This window comes from Marmota monax, unplaced genomic scaffold (genome assembly GCF_021218885.2).
Source record: "Marmota monax isolate L192 unplaced genomic scaffold, Marmota_monax_Labrador192_F-V1.1 WCK01_AAM20220418_F8-fsc00008, whole genome shotgun sequence".
Classification (NCBI taxonomy): Eukaryota; Metazoa; Chordata; class Mammalia; order Rodentia; family Sciuridae; genus Marmota; species Marmota monax.
The window spans coordinates 15,959,651-15,975,052 of NW_026694432.1; the positions used below are offsets into that span (position 1 = coordinate 15,959,651).

The window sequence follows — 15,402 nt, forward strand, 5'->3', positions numbered from 1 at the left end:
GAGCTGGCACCAAGCCTATAATATTTTAACAGTAGTTGTTCCCCCCCGCTTTTTTTTTTAACTTATTTATTTATTGTAGTTGTAGATGGACAGCATGCCTTTATTTATTTATTTTTATGCAGTGCCAAGGATTGAACCCAGTACCTCGTGCATGCTAGGCTAGCACGCTGCCACTAAGCTACAGCCCCAGCCCAACTATTCCTTTAATAGTATTTTAATTCCTTTAATTTAAGTATTTTTCAAGCTCTTACAGGACTTTTTTTTTTTTTTTTGGTGTGTGTTCTGGAGATTGAGACCAGGGCCAGGGCCTCTTGTATGCTAAGCACACACTACCACTGAGCTACATGCCCAGCCCAAGGACTCTTCTTGCCAGGAGAGGCAGTATTGGATTTGAACCCAGGGATGCTCTACTCCTCAGCTACATCCCCAGCTCTTTTTATTTTTATTTTGAGATAGGGTCTTGCTAATTTGCCCAGGCTGGACTCCAGTTTACCATCCTTTCACCTCTCCAGTTTGGGGATTACAGGTACGTACCACCACATGGCTGGACTTTTTTTTTTTTTTTTTTTTTTTGCTATAGATGAACACAATACCTTTATTTTTTTATTTTTTTATTTTTATGTGGTGCCTCACACATGCTAGACAAGTGTTCCACCATTAAGCTACAGCCCCAGCCTCTGGCTGGACTTATTTATTTATTTAAATATTTTTTTAGTTGTAGATGGACACATGTCTTTATGTTAGTTATTTTTATGTGGTGCTGAGAATCGAACCCAGTGCCTCATGCGTGCGAGGCAAGCACCATACCACTGAGCCATAACCCCAGCCCCGGACCTATTTATGCCACTTATTTGACATGTGTCACAGGCTGCCTTATTTAATGAATTACGTTTGACATGGCTGTGGTTTGTCTTTTCTTCCCTCCCTTTCCACTGGATTAGGAGCATCCTGAGAGCAGAGATTACTCTTCTCGTTTTTATCACATGACATCCACATGGACTTATGTTTGCCTCAAGTGCTTAGCAATTGTTGATGCAGCTCTTGCCCACTGCTGTTCCCCACTCCCAACCCCTGTCCTGGCTCTGCTTTCTGAAAAACCTAGTGATTCTACAGTTTCTGATATCTCAGACTCATAGGGAAGAAATACCATAGGTGTTTATGCTCATTTTTTTCTTTCCCCAGGCTTTGGACGAAGAGTATTTAAAAGTAGATGCTCAATTTGGAGGTGTTGATCAGAGAAAAATTTTCACCTTTGCAGAAAAGGTTAGTGTCCTTTTTCCTATATTTTTTATTTGAGCCTCAGAAGTATACAATTGAAATTAATTGAATTGCCATGTGCCACTCCCACCAGTCATACTCATATTATATGGTAGATAATATTCTCCTTATTCTGCAGATGAGAACACAATAGAAGAAAACCAAAGCCATTTAGTGTCACACAGTTAGTAACCGAGCTGGCGGTTAGTACCAGTCTTCCTAGAAGCCCGTGCTTTTGCTACCCACAGAAAGCTGCCCAGGACCTATTGAATTTGTTTCCTTCCTAATGCCTCAGTTTCCAGGAAGAGGTACCAGTCAGAACTACTGTTCTTTCCCTGAGCATTTGGTCCACACTGCCTTGGGTCTTGTATAAACTATTCAAGATAACATTTAAAAGGGTTTAGCAGGAAATCAGCACAAACCCATGATACTTTTTTTGTGCAAAAAAATTTGACTAAGTTGAAAAGAACAATTTCAAAGGAGTTGGTATTTTTGAAAGCTTCTCAAAACCTCATATTGGAAAGCATATGGAGAAAACAGTGCTAGTAGAAATGTAAATCCTTGGAAGATGATTTGACAACCCTAAAATGTTTTTATCCTTTGACCTAATAATTCTGTTTCTAGAAATTTGTCCTAAGGAAATGAGAAAAAGTGCAGTTTTTGTATAAGAGTAATTAGTACATTTGCCAATTTAAAGCAAAAATTTGGATATAAACATTTCCAGTGACAAGGGATTGGTTAAATAAATACATGATGAAAAATCCTCACGGTGGAGTATTATGCAATATTTAAGTACTGGTTTGGAGTTATATTTAATAAATGAGTAAATGCTTAAAATCTAAATCCTTTGATTAGTCAATTATTTCTTATTTTGTCTGCTCTGTTAACATTTTAGTGGAACCGTTTAGTAATCTCCAAAGATTCAATTCACAGCTTGTTTTTGTATGATTCACAAGCTAAGAATGATATTTACATTTTTAAAGGACAATTTTTAAAAGTTGAAGAATATGCAGTACAGACCATATACAGCCCACAAAGCTGAAACTCCTTATTATCTGGCCATTTACAAAAAAGTTTTGCCTCCCCCTGCCCTATAGATTATAACATGTATCCTTGTAACTTATTACAGTTGAAGTTAAATGTTTTCACAAATTCTCAACAGTGCAAGAACCTTCACTTAACCCATTATATTCCATCATCCTATTTATAGGCCACCTATAAATTTGCTCAATTTAACTTTCTGTAGGTACCCTATATATAGGATAATGGAACATAATGGGTTAACTCCCTCCTACCCTTTGTGCCTTTATTGTCATGATTTTACTTTTTACGTGTATTTTAAATATCAAAGACTTTATATTTTAATGTTTTTATTAGTGCATTGTATTATACATAAACCCTTTGATACCCTGGATTCCTTCCTACAGTCCTTGCTTCTAATGCTTCCATGTGAGTTCATTTTCCTGCAACCTGGAGAGGCCCCTTAATATTCTGTGCTTATAGTACAGGTCTTTCAGCAATGAATGAGTTCTTTCGGCTTTCTTTTGTCTGAAAAACACCTTTGTAAAAAAAAAATTTTGTACCAGGGATTGACCCTCAGGGGCCAGCCACATCCCCAGCTCTATTTTGTATTTTATTTAGAGACAGGGTCTCACCGAGTTGCTTAGTGCCTCCCTTTTGCTAAGGTAGGCTTTGAACTCAAGATCCTCCAGGAGGAGGATTCAAGCTAAAATCTTGGGGTATTCACCTATCCCTCTTTACTTTGATTGAACCTACACTTCAGCCTATCTTTCAAGTTCTCTGCATCATCTAAAATCTCAGCAAGGGTCTCCAGTCTCCCAGAGCCTATTATCTGCCAGGCTTCCTGAAATCTCACCATGTGCATGAGAGCTATTAGTCAGCTAAGAAATCAGTGGGGAATTTTAACCTAAGATTTTTTTCAGGGCATCAGAGTCCTTCTCTCTAGAATCCATCCCAAATCCTAGCTTCCCTACAGCCTGAACTCCAGTACCTGTGTCCTCTGCCTAGACTGTAGCTGCCACCTGGATCTCTTTTTCTCAGCACCTAGCTTGGAAAATGTTCTCAGGTAGAAAGCTGGGTGAACTTCCTTATCTCAAGTCTTATAACCCCACATTGCTTGCTGTCTGATGCCTGCAATTGAAATTTTTATGTATTTCCAGCTGTTACAGTTGTTTATGATAGGAGGATAAATTCAGTAGCCTCATAATGTAATATAATAAAAAAGCACTAGGGGAAAAAAACTGTTCACATTATGATCACTATTGGAAACTCTTATATATTGAAGAAAGAAAAAAACATTAAAAAAGAATGTAGCAACCTGTTAAGTTTCTGGACAAGTTAGATGAAATCAGGGCACTGAGGAGGAATTTATACTAATATCTGCTTCTGTGTGTTCCTTTCTAATCTCTCAGTACCTCCCTGCACTTGGCTACTCAAAACGGGTTCATCTGATGAATCCAATGGTCCCTGGATTAACTGGGAGTAAAATGAGTTCTTCAGAAGAGGTAAATTTCCAACTTTTGTTTGTTTTGTTTTTTTAGTTGTAGATAGACATAATATCTTTATTTTACTTGTTTGTTTATTATATGGTGCTAAGGATCAAACCCAACACATCACATGTGCTAGGCAAGTACTCTACCACTGAGCTACAACCCCAGCCCACCAACTATTACTTGAATCTAGAAATCTTCAACAAGAAATGGAGAGATTGAGGACTCAAAAATCTGTGACCTGGCTGACTAGAACATTCATATATTTTGCTGTGATCGACCTTCTTGTCCAGTTAGTTCAGTGGTTCTTGAGTATTGAAGGAGAAGCAGTCCTCGTGGGGTCCAATCATAATTTTAACAGTTCTTACTGATAAAACCACAAGCAAGTTATTTCTTCGTTAATAAAACTGATAAAATTCAGCCTTACTCATGAGAAGGCTTTGATTACATTACATCAACAAGCATTTTGATTCAAAGAGTTTGATAGAAGTGATATTATATCTCTTAACCTTTAAAAGTCCTACTAGGATAAAGTACACTTTTGTTTTAGAATTCTGATAAATGGTTCTGGGAGGGACTCAGGAATGTTGTTTTTGGTTTTTTGTTTGTTTTTCCTTTAAAATAATTCCAGATTTTTGTTTGTTTGTTTGAAGTACTGGAGATCAAACCCAAGTCTGTACTCCCAGCCAAAGCCTGAGAACTTTTTAAAAATACACGTGCCTGACCCAACCTCAAGACACTTTGATTCGTTAGGTTTGGGTGGAATCCAGTGCTTTATATTTTTTATATACTCAGGTGATTCATATACTGTCACATGTAAACTAGGATTTGGGTAACCACTGAATTCAAATGACTATAAACTCATATTCTAAAACAAGAAACAAAACTTATTATTAAAAAAGGAAAAATGGCTATAGATGATACATCATACTCTGTATCTACCTCCATTTTCTGTGGTCAACAGAATACTTTTTTTAAAAAATATTTTTTGTTGTTGATGGACCTTTATTTTATTTGTATATTTGTGGTGCTGAGAATCAAACCCAATGCCTCACATGTGCTAGGCATGCACTGTTCTGAGTTACAACCCCAGCCCAACAGAATACTTTTGAGACAGGGCCTTGCTAAGTTGCCAATACTAGACTTGAACTTGGGATCCTCCTGCCTCAGCTCCCATTGTCTGGGATTATAGGCATGCACCACCACACCTAACTTCCATTAATTAACCCACATTAATCCATTAATTTACAAATAAGTTATACATTCATGAAGGCAAAAGCTCCCATGACCAGTCACCTCCCAAAAGTCCTGCCTTAAATACCATTAACATATGACCTTGAGCGTTAAGTTTCCAACATATGAATTCTAGGAGGCAAATTTTCATACCCTAGCACCTGCTGTTGGTGAGTGCTATGAAATAGGTATCCTCATACATTACTGATATACCTTCAAGAAAACAATCTTGAACCTAGCAATTTTAGGTAGTTTAAGAATATAATCCTAGAGAAGACAAACAACCTCTGTAAAGATGTTCAATATAGCATTATATATAATTTGTAAAACTTAGGACGTAATCATAACAAGTTATGATGCCACTAATAAGTGGGAATATAATATAGCATAAAAATTCTAAATGAAGACAAGGTAGCCCCTCAGATATACTTAAGACATTGTCTCATATGAAGAAGCAAGGTAGACATTTCTTCTCTAAGTATAAATATATAACGATTCTGTATGCTATAGGCAAAGTCTGGGAAGAACATAGAAAAAATTAGTTTATTCTGCCCAATATCAAAATTCAAGTGAATACTTTGATTAATTATGCTTTTGTGCTACTTGTTTAATATTAAAATCTTTTTTTAAATATTTATTTTTTAAACAAATAAACAAAATACCTTTATTTTGTTTGTTTTTTTTTATGTGGTGCTGAGGATTGAACCCAGAGCCTCACACATGCTAGGCGAGCACTCTACCGCTGAGCCACAACTCCAGCCCCATGTTAAAATCTTTATAAAATTAAAAATAAATAAATAAATAAATATAAGATTAGTTCTCATTTCCAACCACAAGAGGTCCTCTTCTCCTCCTTGGTTTCTAGGAATCCAAGATTGATCTCCTTGATCGGAAGGAGGATGTCAAGAAAAAATTGAAGAAAGCCTTCTGTGAACCAGGCAACGTGGAGAACAACGGTGTTCTGTCCTTCATCAAGCACGTGCTCTTCCCCCTCAAGTCAGGTAAGATACTCCCTGTCCTCTCGGGCCAGGTTGGCAGAGCCAAACTTCTGCTGTGGTTATACTTGTGATTTGTCACAGATTCTTCCTCCAGAGACTGGTTGCCCTGAATTTCTACTCTAATTTCTTGTATATATTTGTACTAATGAGGGTAGGATATCATTTAATTATCTAGGGTTCATTACCAGACTAGGTTCTGAGGGGGTATCAGGTTAGGCAGGGGTCTTTGAAATGAGAGTGGAGGCAGACATGCTAAATTAGAGAAATACAAAAGAATTCTAAGTCTTAATCCTTCCCTTTAAGGACCTGGGATGCTAGCTGGGTACACAATATTGCCATTCATCATTCAGTTTAAGAACAATAGGGGTGGTGGTGTAGCTCAGTGGGAGATCACAGCTTAATGTGTGAGGCCCTAAGATTGATCCTACCACCAAAAAATAAGAAAATAAATGTCATATGATAAAGTTCAAAATACATAACTACATATACCTATGTATTTGGGCTAGGAATGCTTACTACTATTACTAGTTGAGTTTGTTGATGTAGATCCTTTTTCTTATAGAGTTTGTGATCCTTCGAGATGAGAAATGGGGTGGAAACAAAACCTATACTGCTTACCTGGATCTGGAAAAGGACTTTGCTGATGAGGTAATACTAGAGAAATAATAATCCCCAATAACTCTGACCTCTCCCTCTTGGCCTAGCAAGGTTTGTGATTGTGTGCCACAGGCCTCCATCTTTATGCTATCCAGGGCTGTGTATTTTGTTAATGACTTAGATGAAGATTCAGATAGTTCACAGATTAAATGGGAAAATGGCACAAAGCTAATACATTGACGTCTTCCTCCTTTCCAGAGGACCTGACAAGCTGGAATAAAGGTTTCAACAAGAGGAAGTATTCAGAGACAAGTGAAAAATAATGTACAAAAAAGAACAACAGGGGCCAGGCACAGTGGTGCACGCTTATAATCCCAGCAGCTCGGGAGGCTGAGGCAGGAGGATCACAAGTTCAAAGCTGGCCTCAGCAACTTAGCAAGACTTTGTCTCTGCATAAAATATAAAAAGGGCTAGAAATGTGACTCAGAACAACTATTGTGACAACTATTTATGTAGTATTCATATTTTATTAATATTACAGATAATTTAGAGACAATGTAAATTATACAGAAGGATATATGTAGGTTTTATGCAAATACTATGCCAGTTTATATAAGGGGATCAAGCATCTGCCAGTTTTGGTATCCTTGGGGAATGGTGCTGTCCCCATGGATACCAAAGGACAGCTATACATGGTCCAGATGTAAAACAGGAGGAAGTAACTAACTGGCTTGTGGAGAGGACAATATCTGAGCACTGTTTTGCTTGAAGAATAGGAAATCATGAGAAAATTTGTGAGGGAATTAATTGTGTAAAAAGTTGGTAAGATGAGAAATTACACATGATTTAGTCTGCTAGAGTTGAGGTAGGGCATTGTAGGAAGACAGGCAGGGGCAGGTCACAAAGAGAAGACAGATGTAATAATAGAAAATAGGAAATAAAATGGGGTTTTGATCCACTGTGAACGTAGGTTACATCAACAGTTTGATGGGCTGTTAGAAATATGAACAAGCCTAGGTGTGGTGACACATACCTTTAATCCAGCAACTCGGGAGGCTGAGGCAGGAGAATTGCAAGTTGGGGGCCAGACTTGGCAACTTACTGGGACCCTGCCTCAAAATAAAAATAAAAAAGGGCTTGGAGGGGCTGAGGCTGTAGCTCAGTGGAAAAGTGCTTGCCTTGCATGTGTGAGGAACTGGGTTCAATCCTCAGCAACACATAAAAATAAATAAAGATATCGTGTGTTCATCTACAACTAAATAAAAAAGGTGGGGGGGGTGCATTTGGAGTATAGCTCAGTGGTAGAGTACCATTGGGTTCAATCCTCAGTACCACACAAAAGAAGTCAGGGGGACGGAGGTTGTAACTCAGTTGTAGAGCACTTTCTTGGCATGTATTCCCTGGGTTCAATCACTAGTACCACCAAAAAAAAAAGGAAAGAAATGTTTACATTGACTCTTGGGCTAAGTCCAGAAATGTTCAGTCCAAGCTGGTGTGGTGCACATGCCTTTAATCCCAGAGACTCAGGAGGAGGCTGAGGTAAGAGGATCACAAGTTCGGGGCCAACCTGAGCAATTCAGTAAGACCTTGTCTCAAAATTAAAAATAGTGAGGGGAAGGGGAAAAATAATATAAGGGGGACAAACGAATGTCAGTAGAGGGAGCAGAGAGAGAAGAGGGGAGGGGAGGGGAGGGGAGGGGGGATAGTAGAGGATAGGAAAGGCAGCAGAATACAACAGACACTAATATGGCAATATGTAAATCAATGGATGTGTAACTGATGTGATTCTGCAATCTGTATATGGGGTAAAAATGGGAGCTCATAACCCACTTGAATCAAATTGTGAAATATGATATATCAGGAACTATGTAATGTTTTGAACAGCCAACAATAAAAAATTTAAAAAAAAAAAAAAGGATTGTGAATACAGCTCTATGCTAAAGCACCTCTAGGTTCTATCTTGAGTACCAAGAAGAAAAAAAAAGAAATGTTGAATCTAGAACCAGGGAAGTGATCCCTTCTGTTCACTGTTCTGAGTGTGATGTTATTGCCCTGGACTTCAAGCTGGGACATGTTGGTTGGGGAAGGAGGAATGTCATGACGGAATAATCTCAAAACCATGTCACAAGATGTAGGTGAAGCACCTAAGAGCTAAACAGGACTGTGGATGAGGACCACAGCAAGATGTGATGTTGGGGATGGAAGGGCTTCCTCATTTAACCTTGGCTTCCCCTTCACTGGAAGTGTGCAAGAAGCAGCTAGAGAACCACTTGGAGACAATGGTGAAAGCCTGATTGAGCATTAAATAGAGGGAAAGACTTGACCTGAGGTCTGGAGGCCTGTCTGGCCCATTTTTTGATGTTTTACAGCAATTACTCTGAAACCCTTCCTTCTGCCATCTGAGGCAGACCACAGAAGCCACACTCCTCTCCTCAACCCTGTGTGTTGTCCTTTATGAAATACTGAAAAGGAATACATGAAATGCCTCTAAGAAAAGGTCAGCAGCCAAGTTATCCCATAGCAATTTCTGTGGTATGGGTATATTCTTTCTGCACTGCCTGAGACAGAAACCATTGGCCTCATATAGCTGTTGAGCACTTAGAATGTGGCTAGGGAAACTCAGGAGCTACATTTTAATTTACAAATTTTAAATGTCCACAAAAGTCTTGGTGGCTACCATATTGGATGGTGGCCAAATTAAAAAGTGTTGGCGATACTGTATTATAGGTATTTATACCCAAGGGGTATCACCTTATAATGCCTAGAAAATCCTTTCAGGCCAGATTTAGGGTATAAAAAGATAGCCATGGGACACAGGAAGAAAAATTGAATTTATAGCTGGGCACTATTTTATTTATCTGTAAATAAAATACAAAATAGGGCTGAGGATATGGCTCAGTGTTTGAGTGCCCCTGAGTTTAATACCCTGTACCCCAAAAAAAGAAAAATTGTATTTCTCAACTAGATTGAGTTTCTCTTATCTGAAATATTTGGAACTGGGAGAGGTTTAGATCTAAGATTTTTTCAGATTCATTTATTTTTTATTTTTGGGGGGTTTTCAATGGACTTTTATTTTCATTTATTTATATGTGGTGCTGAGAATTGAACCCAGTGCCTCACACATGCTAGGCAAGTGCTCTGCCACTGAGCTACAACCCCAAGGTTATTTTTGTTTATTTTGTTACCAGGAATTAAACCAACCCAGGGGTGCTTAGTCATTGAACCACATCCCCAGCCCTATTTATTTTTTATTTTGAGACAGGGTCTTGTCTAAGTTGTTTAGGGCCTCTCTAAATTGCTGACCTCGAACTTTCTATCCTCTTGCCTCAGCCTCCTGAATTGCTGAGATTACAGGCATGTGCCACCACACCTGGCTATATATTTAATTTTTTTTGCAGTACTGGGGATCAAAAACAGTGGCACCTGAACCATTGAGCAACATCCTCAACTCTTTATTTTGAGACAGGGTCTTATGAAGTTGCCCAGGTTGTCCTCAAACTTGTGATTCTCCTGCCTCGGTCTCCAGAGTAGCTGGGATTATAGGCACATGCTACTGTACCCAGCCAGATTTTGGAATATTTGCATATACGTAATGGGGGATGGGACCCAAAACTAAATAAGAAATTAATTTGTTTCATGTATACTTATGTGCATAGCTCAAAGGTGATTTTATGCAATATTTTTAGTGTGCCTATATTTTGACTGGAAACCATCACATGAGGTCAGATGTAGATTTTTTTTTCCCTTGTGTCATCCTGCTAAGATTTTTTTTAATATTTATTTTTTAGTCATAATTGGACACAATACCTTTATTTATTTATTTATTTTATTAGCTACACATGACATTACAATGATCTTGGCAATTCATACATTTAAATCAAATGGGGTATAATTTCTCATTTTTCTGATTGTACAGATTGCAGAATCACATTGGTCATACAGTCACCTATATACATACAGCAATCATAATGTCTATTTTATTCTGCTGCCCTTCCTATCCCCCCTTCCCCTCCCCTCCCATCACTTCTCTCTATCCGATCTAATGTGGCACACTTTTTTTTTTTTTCTTTTTCTCCTCACAACATCATACATGTATTCTGTGTGAGGGTCTCCTTCCATCTTCCATGCAATTCCCCTTCTCCCTCCTTTTCCCTCCCACCTCTCTTCCCTATTTAGTGGTAATCGTCTTCTCATGCTCTTCCTCCCTATCCCATTTTGAGTCACCCATATTTATTTATTTTTATTTGGTGCTGAGGATTTTTAACCCAGGGCCTCACACGTGCTAGGGGAGCGCTCTACCACTGAGCCACAACCCTAGCCTCTGCTAAGATTTTAGAGTATTTTGAATTTCAAGTTTGCATGTCAGGGATGCTCAATCTAGCCAGGTATAGTGGTGCACATGTGTAATCGCAGCTACTTGTGAGGCTGAGGTAAGAGGATCAAAAGTTCAAGGCTAGCCTGGGCAACTTTGTGAGGCACTGTCTCTGAAAAAATAAAAAGGGCCGGGGATGTAGGTCAGTGGTAGAGGGCTTGCTTAGGATATGTGAGGCCCCAGGTACAATCCCCAGTCCTACTGCCAAAAAAAGTTTTTAAAAGAGGAATGTTTAACCAGTACTAACAGACCAACACTGCTCTCACCATTTTATCCACATTATATGATTTTATTTTCATTCTGAATATGAGAAACAGCTATTGTTATCCTCATTTTATAAGAAGTTGAAAGTTAGGAGTGGGTAAGTACCTTGTTCAGTGTCACATACCTATCTGGAAGTCTAACCTAGGTCTATCTCCTAAGCCCTTTTTCTTCCTTCTGTCTTGTCATTCTTCAGTGTTTTGGGTTACCCATGTGAATATTTTCCTGCCTATGAGTAGCATGTGGTTTTTGCCACTGCTCTAAGCATAAATGAAGATGGTAGAAGAATTAGGATAATAAATATATTCAGCCTCTAAAAGCCCTCAAATTCATATGGAGCTTAAAATCAAAAGACCTGGATTTCAGACAAGTTAGCCTTTCTAAATCTATTTCCCCCTTTTCTGCTGGGAAAACACTCCCTTCATCCTATATGCACATTTTTAGTAGATTCTGGTATCCTGTGCCCTGTTCCAGTCCTCATCTCATCAGGTCTTATTTACTTCTGCAGGTTGTACACCCTGGAGACCTAAAGAATTCAGTTGAAGTCGCCCTGAACAAGTTGCTAGATCCCATTCGGGAAAAGTTTAATACCCCTGCCCTGAAGAAGTTGGCCAGTGCTGCCTACCCTGATCCCTCAAAGCAGAGTAAGGCCCACTGGGGTCGGGAAGGGCCAGGAAATAGGTTACAGTTTCAGAAAAGAGAGCCTGTCAATGGGTCTTAGAAACACATCTATCTTAAATGGAGGACCCAAGAATCCAGGAGGTTTCAAGTGCAAAACTGTCTTATTGCACTAACTCCTGGATTAAGATATGATTTGTTTTGATTGGGTTTGGTAGATTCCATAAAGTGATTATGTCCTACTGCACCAGCATCTTAAAAGAGGCAGATGGGAGACATGTACTTAGATCCTTCTAGTCTGTGTTCACTAAATCTGCTGCTTCAGTAGGAGAGTGATTGGGTTAAATAAACCTGGTACACCTAATCAGTATGTAGGGTGATAAGCTGTTATAGAGCCTGCAGAGCCTCTTACAAGAGCTCATTTTTAGCTGGGTGTAGTGGCACACACCTGTGATCCCAGCAATCCCAGGAGGTTGAGGCAGGAGGGTCACAAGTTGCCTCAGCAACTTAGTGAAGCCCTAAGCAACTTAGTGAGACCCTGTCTCAAAGTAAAAAGGGCTGGGGATGTAGCTCAGTGGTAAAGTGCCCCTGAATTAAATCCCTAGTACCCCCCACCAAAAAAACAAAAATACTTCATCTTTAGGATCTCCCAATTCCCTGGCTTCTTCTGGCTCTTAGTCCACCGTTCACTTGAGATATTGGCACTGATAATTTTATGTGACCCTTCCAGAAAAGACTCAGTAAATCCTATGTGGAATGCATGAATGGAAACACCCAAAGGTGGCAAAGGTTTACAGTCCCCTCACTTCCAACCTAACAACTGAGGGAGAGAGTAGATGAAAATCTGGCATGTCATTTCTGAAAGACTGCCATCCCTGTTTTAAAGCATAAGTTAGTGGGTAGGTTCTGGGGATTCTCTACTAAATCTTGCCTAATCTTGTGTTCTCATCTGGTGAGATTAGCAGCTGACCTTCCATGGGAGCAGGGAGTGGATCTTGACCCCATGGTGTTCTTCTCATTCCCAGAGGCCATTGCCAAAGGCCCTGCCAAGAATTCAGAACCAGAGGAAGTTATCCCATCCCGGCTGGATATCCGCGTGGGGAAAATCATCAGTGTAGAGAAGGTACTCATTTTTCACCACATCCCAGAGAAGCAGAGACAGGGGTCAGGCTTGTCTGTTTCCTTCTGGAAGAAACCTGGTCTAAAGAGGGCAAGTAACATCTCTGAGGTCATGTTGCAAGTCAGAACCCCAGTGTCTCCTTCCAGGCATCAGGCTTTCCATAGCCATTTGCTGCCCCTGGACCTTACACAACCAAACACAGCCAGGAACTGAATGCAGGAGGCAGATGTCAGAGGGAACTTGTTTACCCGTTAAAACTGACCTGATGGGCTTTCCTGTCTGTAGCAGCTTGCCTGGACTAGTTGCAAGCCTTATCTTGGATTAGCCACATTGCCTGCCCCTCAGACAGTGGTAGAGAGAAGATGATTCACTTTTTCCCAGAGACAGAAAGTCACGAAGTCAGCTGCTGGGGACCATTGTTCTGACCTTTTCACCCTCCCTCCAACCCCTACATACCCCAGACACCCCCCACCCCACCCTCTGCTCCGAGCATTGACTTGGTTTTCACACACTACCTTGAAATGTCTGTTGATGCTCCTGCCTCAGATGGTGAAGCCAACACTTACCTTCCCACCTCCCAGTCACTTGGGACACACTGGTGTAGCATGTGTGCCATAGTGGTAGCCACTAACAGTTCAGTTCATTTAATCTCTGATAGAAATTCTTCCAGAAGCAATTATATTCATTTTCTCAAATTTGACCTCTTGGTTGGGAGTAGAATATACCTTCAAGGCCTCTGCTGTCTGGGGATCTGAAAATAGTTACCTCTAGAGGGTCCATCCATGGGACTCTGAAAGGAGCAGATATCCCTTTTTGGAGACAAGAGTTCACTAGGCCCCCGATCTGCTCTACTGGGATATTCTCCTACCTGATATCTCTTGCTGGCAGCACCCAGATGCAGACAGCCTGTATGTGGAGAAGATTGATGTGGGCGAAGCTGAACCACGGACTGTGGTGAGCGGCCTGGTACAATTTGTGCCCAAGGAGGAACTACAGAACAGGCTTGTGGTGGTGCTGTGCAACCTGAAACCCCAGAAGATGAGAGGAGTTGAGTCCCAAGGCATGCTTCTGTGTGCCTCCATGTGAGTAAGGACTAGATGGGGCTCAGGACCTGGGGAGGCCAAGAGCGGGGGAGCTGGACCCTATGATGCCCAGTGGAAGCCCTGAGAAAACACACCTCATTGATGCCAAAAAAGTGATGTCTGAAGGAGTTATTGTTCAAGTATCATGAATGAGACACTACCCAAGTTAATTTTGTTAAAACAGAAATGGAGGTGTGCACTTGCCCAAGCCTTACTACCAGTTAAGAGCTGGAGGCAAGATTCAAACCAGGTTCTGTAAAGTCTTTACTGCATTATTTCATACTTCCAGATTTGGTTATCTCTTCTAACATAGGAATTTAATAGCCCCATTTAATCTAAACTGGCGATGTCCAAAGATGTGCTAAAGTAATGAGGACCTCCTGGGGCCATGGCTTTGAAGATGTTCTAAATCCCATTAGGGTCCTTTGGAAAGGCCCAGATCACTTTGGCTTCCACAACCCTGGGAAGCCATCTGTAGCCTCACCCTTCCTTTGTCCTGTGTGTCTTCTCAGAGAAGGGGTAAGCCGCCAGGTTGAACCTCTGGACCCTCCTGCAGGCTCTGCTCCTGGTGAGCGAGTGTTTGTTAAGGGCTATGAGAAGGGCCAACCAGATGAAGAACTTAAGCCCAAGAAGAAAGTTTTTGAAAAGTTACAGGTAAATGCTGCATTGTTCCCTCTTGCCTGCTACTGGGCCCTGTCCCTACTCTTCTTTGTTAGTGAATCCACAGTTGTCTCAGTCCCAACTGGGACTTCGGCTTTCTTCATTCCAGACCTTCCTGTAAGTGAGATGTCTGAGGGGCCTGGAGGTCTCAGAAGGACCTCTCATGTACTGAGCTTTGACAGGCTATTTGAGGCACTATGTAAGAAACTTCAGACACTTCTTATTTATCTCCAGGCTGTGACAGGAGATGGAGATTATCTCCATTTTACCTAGCAGGATATCTGCCAAAGCCAGAAGTGATGGAGCCAAGGGCTGGTGCTGCATCTCAGTGGTAGAGTGTTTGCCTAGCCTGCAAGAGGCCCCGGGTTCCATCCCCATCACAAACGAAAACAAGAAGAAAAAATAAAAGATGGAGCCAGAATCAAAACCTTCCTAGGGCCAGGCATGGTGGCTCACACCTATAATCCCAGCAACTGGGAAGGCTAAAGCAGGAGGACCACAAGTTCGAGGACAGCCTCAGCAATTTAGCAAGACCCTGAGCAACTTAGTGAGACCCTGTCAGAAATTTAAAAAAATTAAAAGGGCTTGGGGATATAGCTCAGTGGTAAAGCATCCCTGAGTTCAGTCCCTAGTGCCAATAAATAAATAAATAAACAAACAAAAACTCTTGTAGGGTCCCTCTCCCCGCCTTGAC

At 40.6% G+C, this 15,402-nt stretch overlaps 1 protein-coding gene across 1 annotated transcript in view; it reads left to right on the forward strand.

Moving 5' to 3' along the window:
• The window catches only part of Yars1 (tyrosyl-tRNA synthetase 1), a 30,177-nt gene that overhangs the window by 12,614 nt on the left and 2,161 nt on the right, over positions 1 to 15,402 (forward strand). Inside the window, exons 5-12 of the mRNA XM_046468601.2 lie at positions 1,183 to 1,263; positions 3,690 to 3,782; positions 5,866 to 6,001; positions 6,561 to 6,646; positions 11,737 to 11,872; positions 12,872 to 12,969; positions 13,855 to 14,048; positions 14,561 to 14,702. Coding sequence (XP_046324557.1) covers positions 1,183 to 1,263; positions 3,690 to 3,782; positions 5,866 to 6,001; positions 6,561 to 6,646; positions 11,737 to 11,872; positions 12,872 to 12,969; positions 13,855 to 14,048; positions 14,561 to 14,702 — 966 coding nt within the window. The remainder of the gene's footprint in view (positions 1 to 1,182; positions 1,264 to 3,689; positions 3,783 to 5,865; positions 6,002 to 6,560; positions 6,647 to 11,736; positions 11,873 to 12,871; positions 12,970 to 13,854; positions 14,049 to 14,560; positions 14,703 to 15,402) is intronic.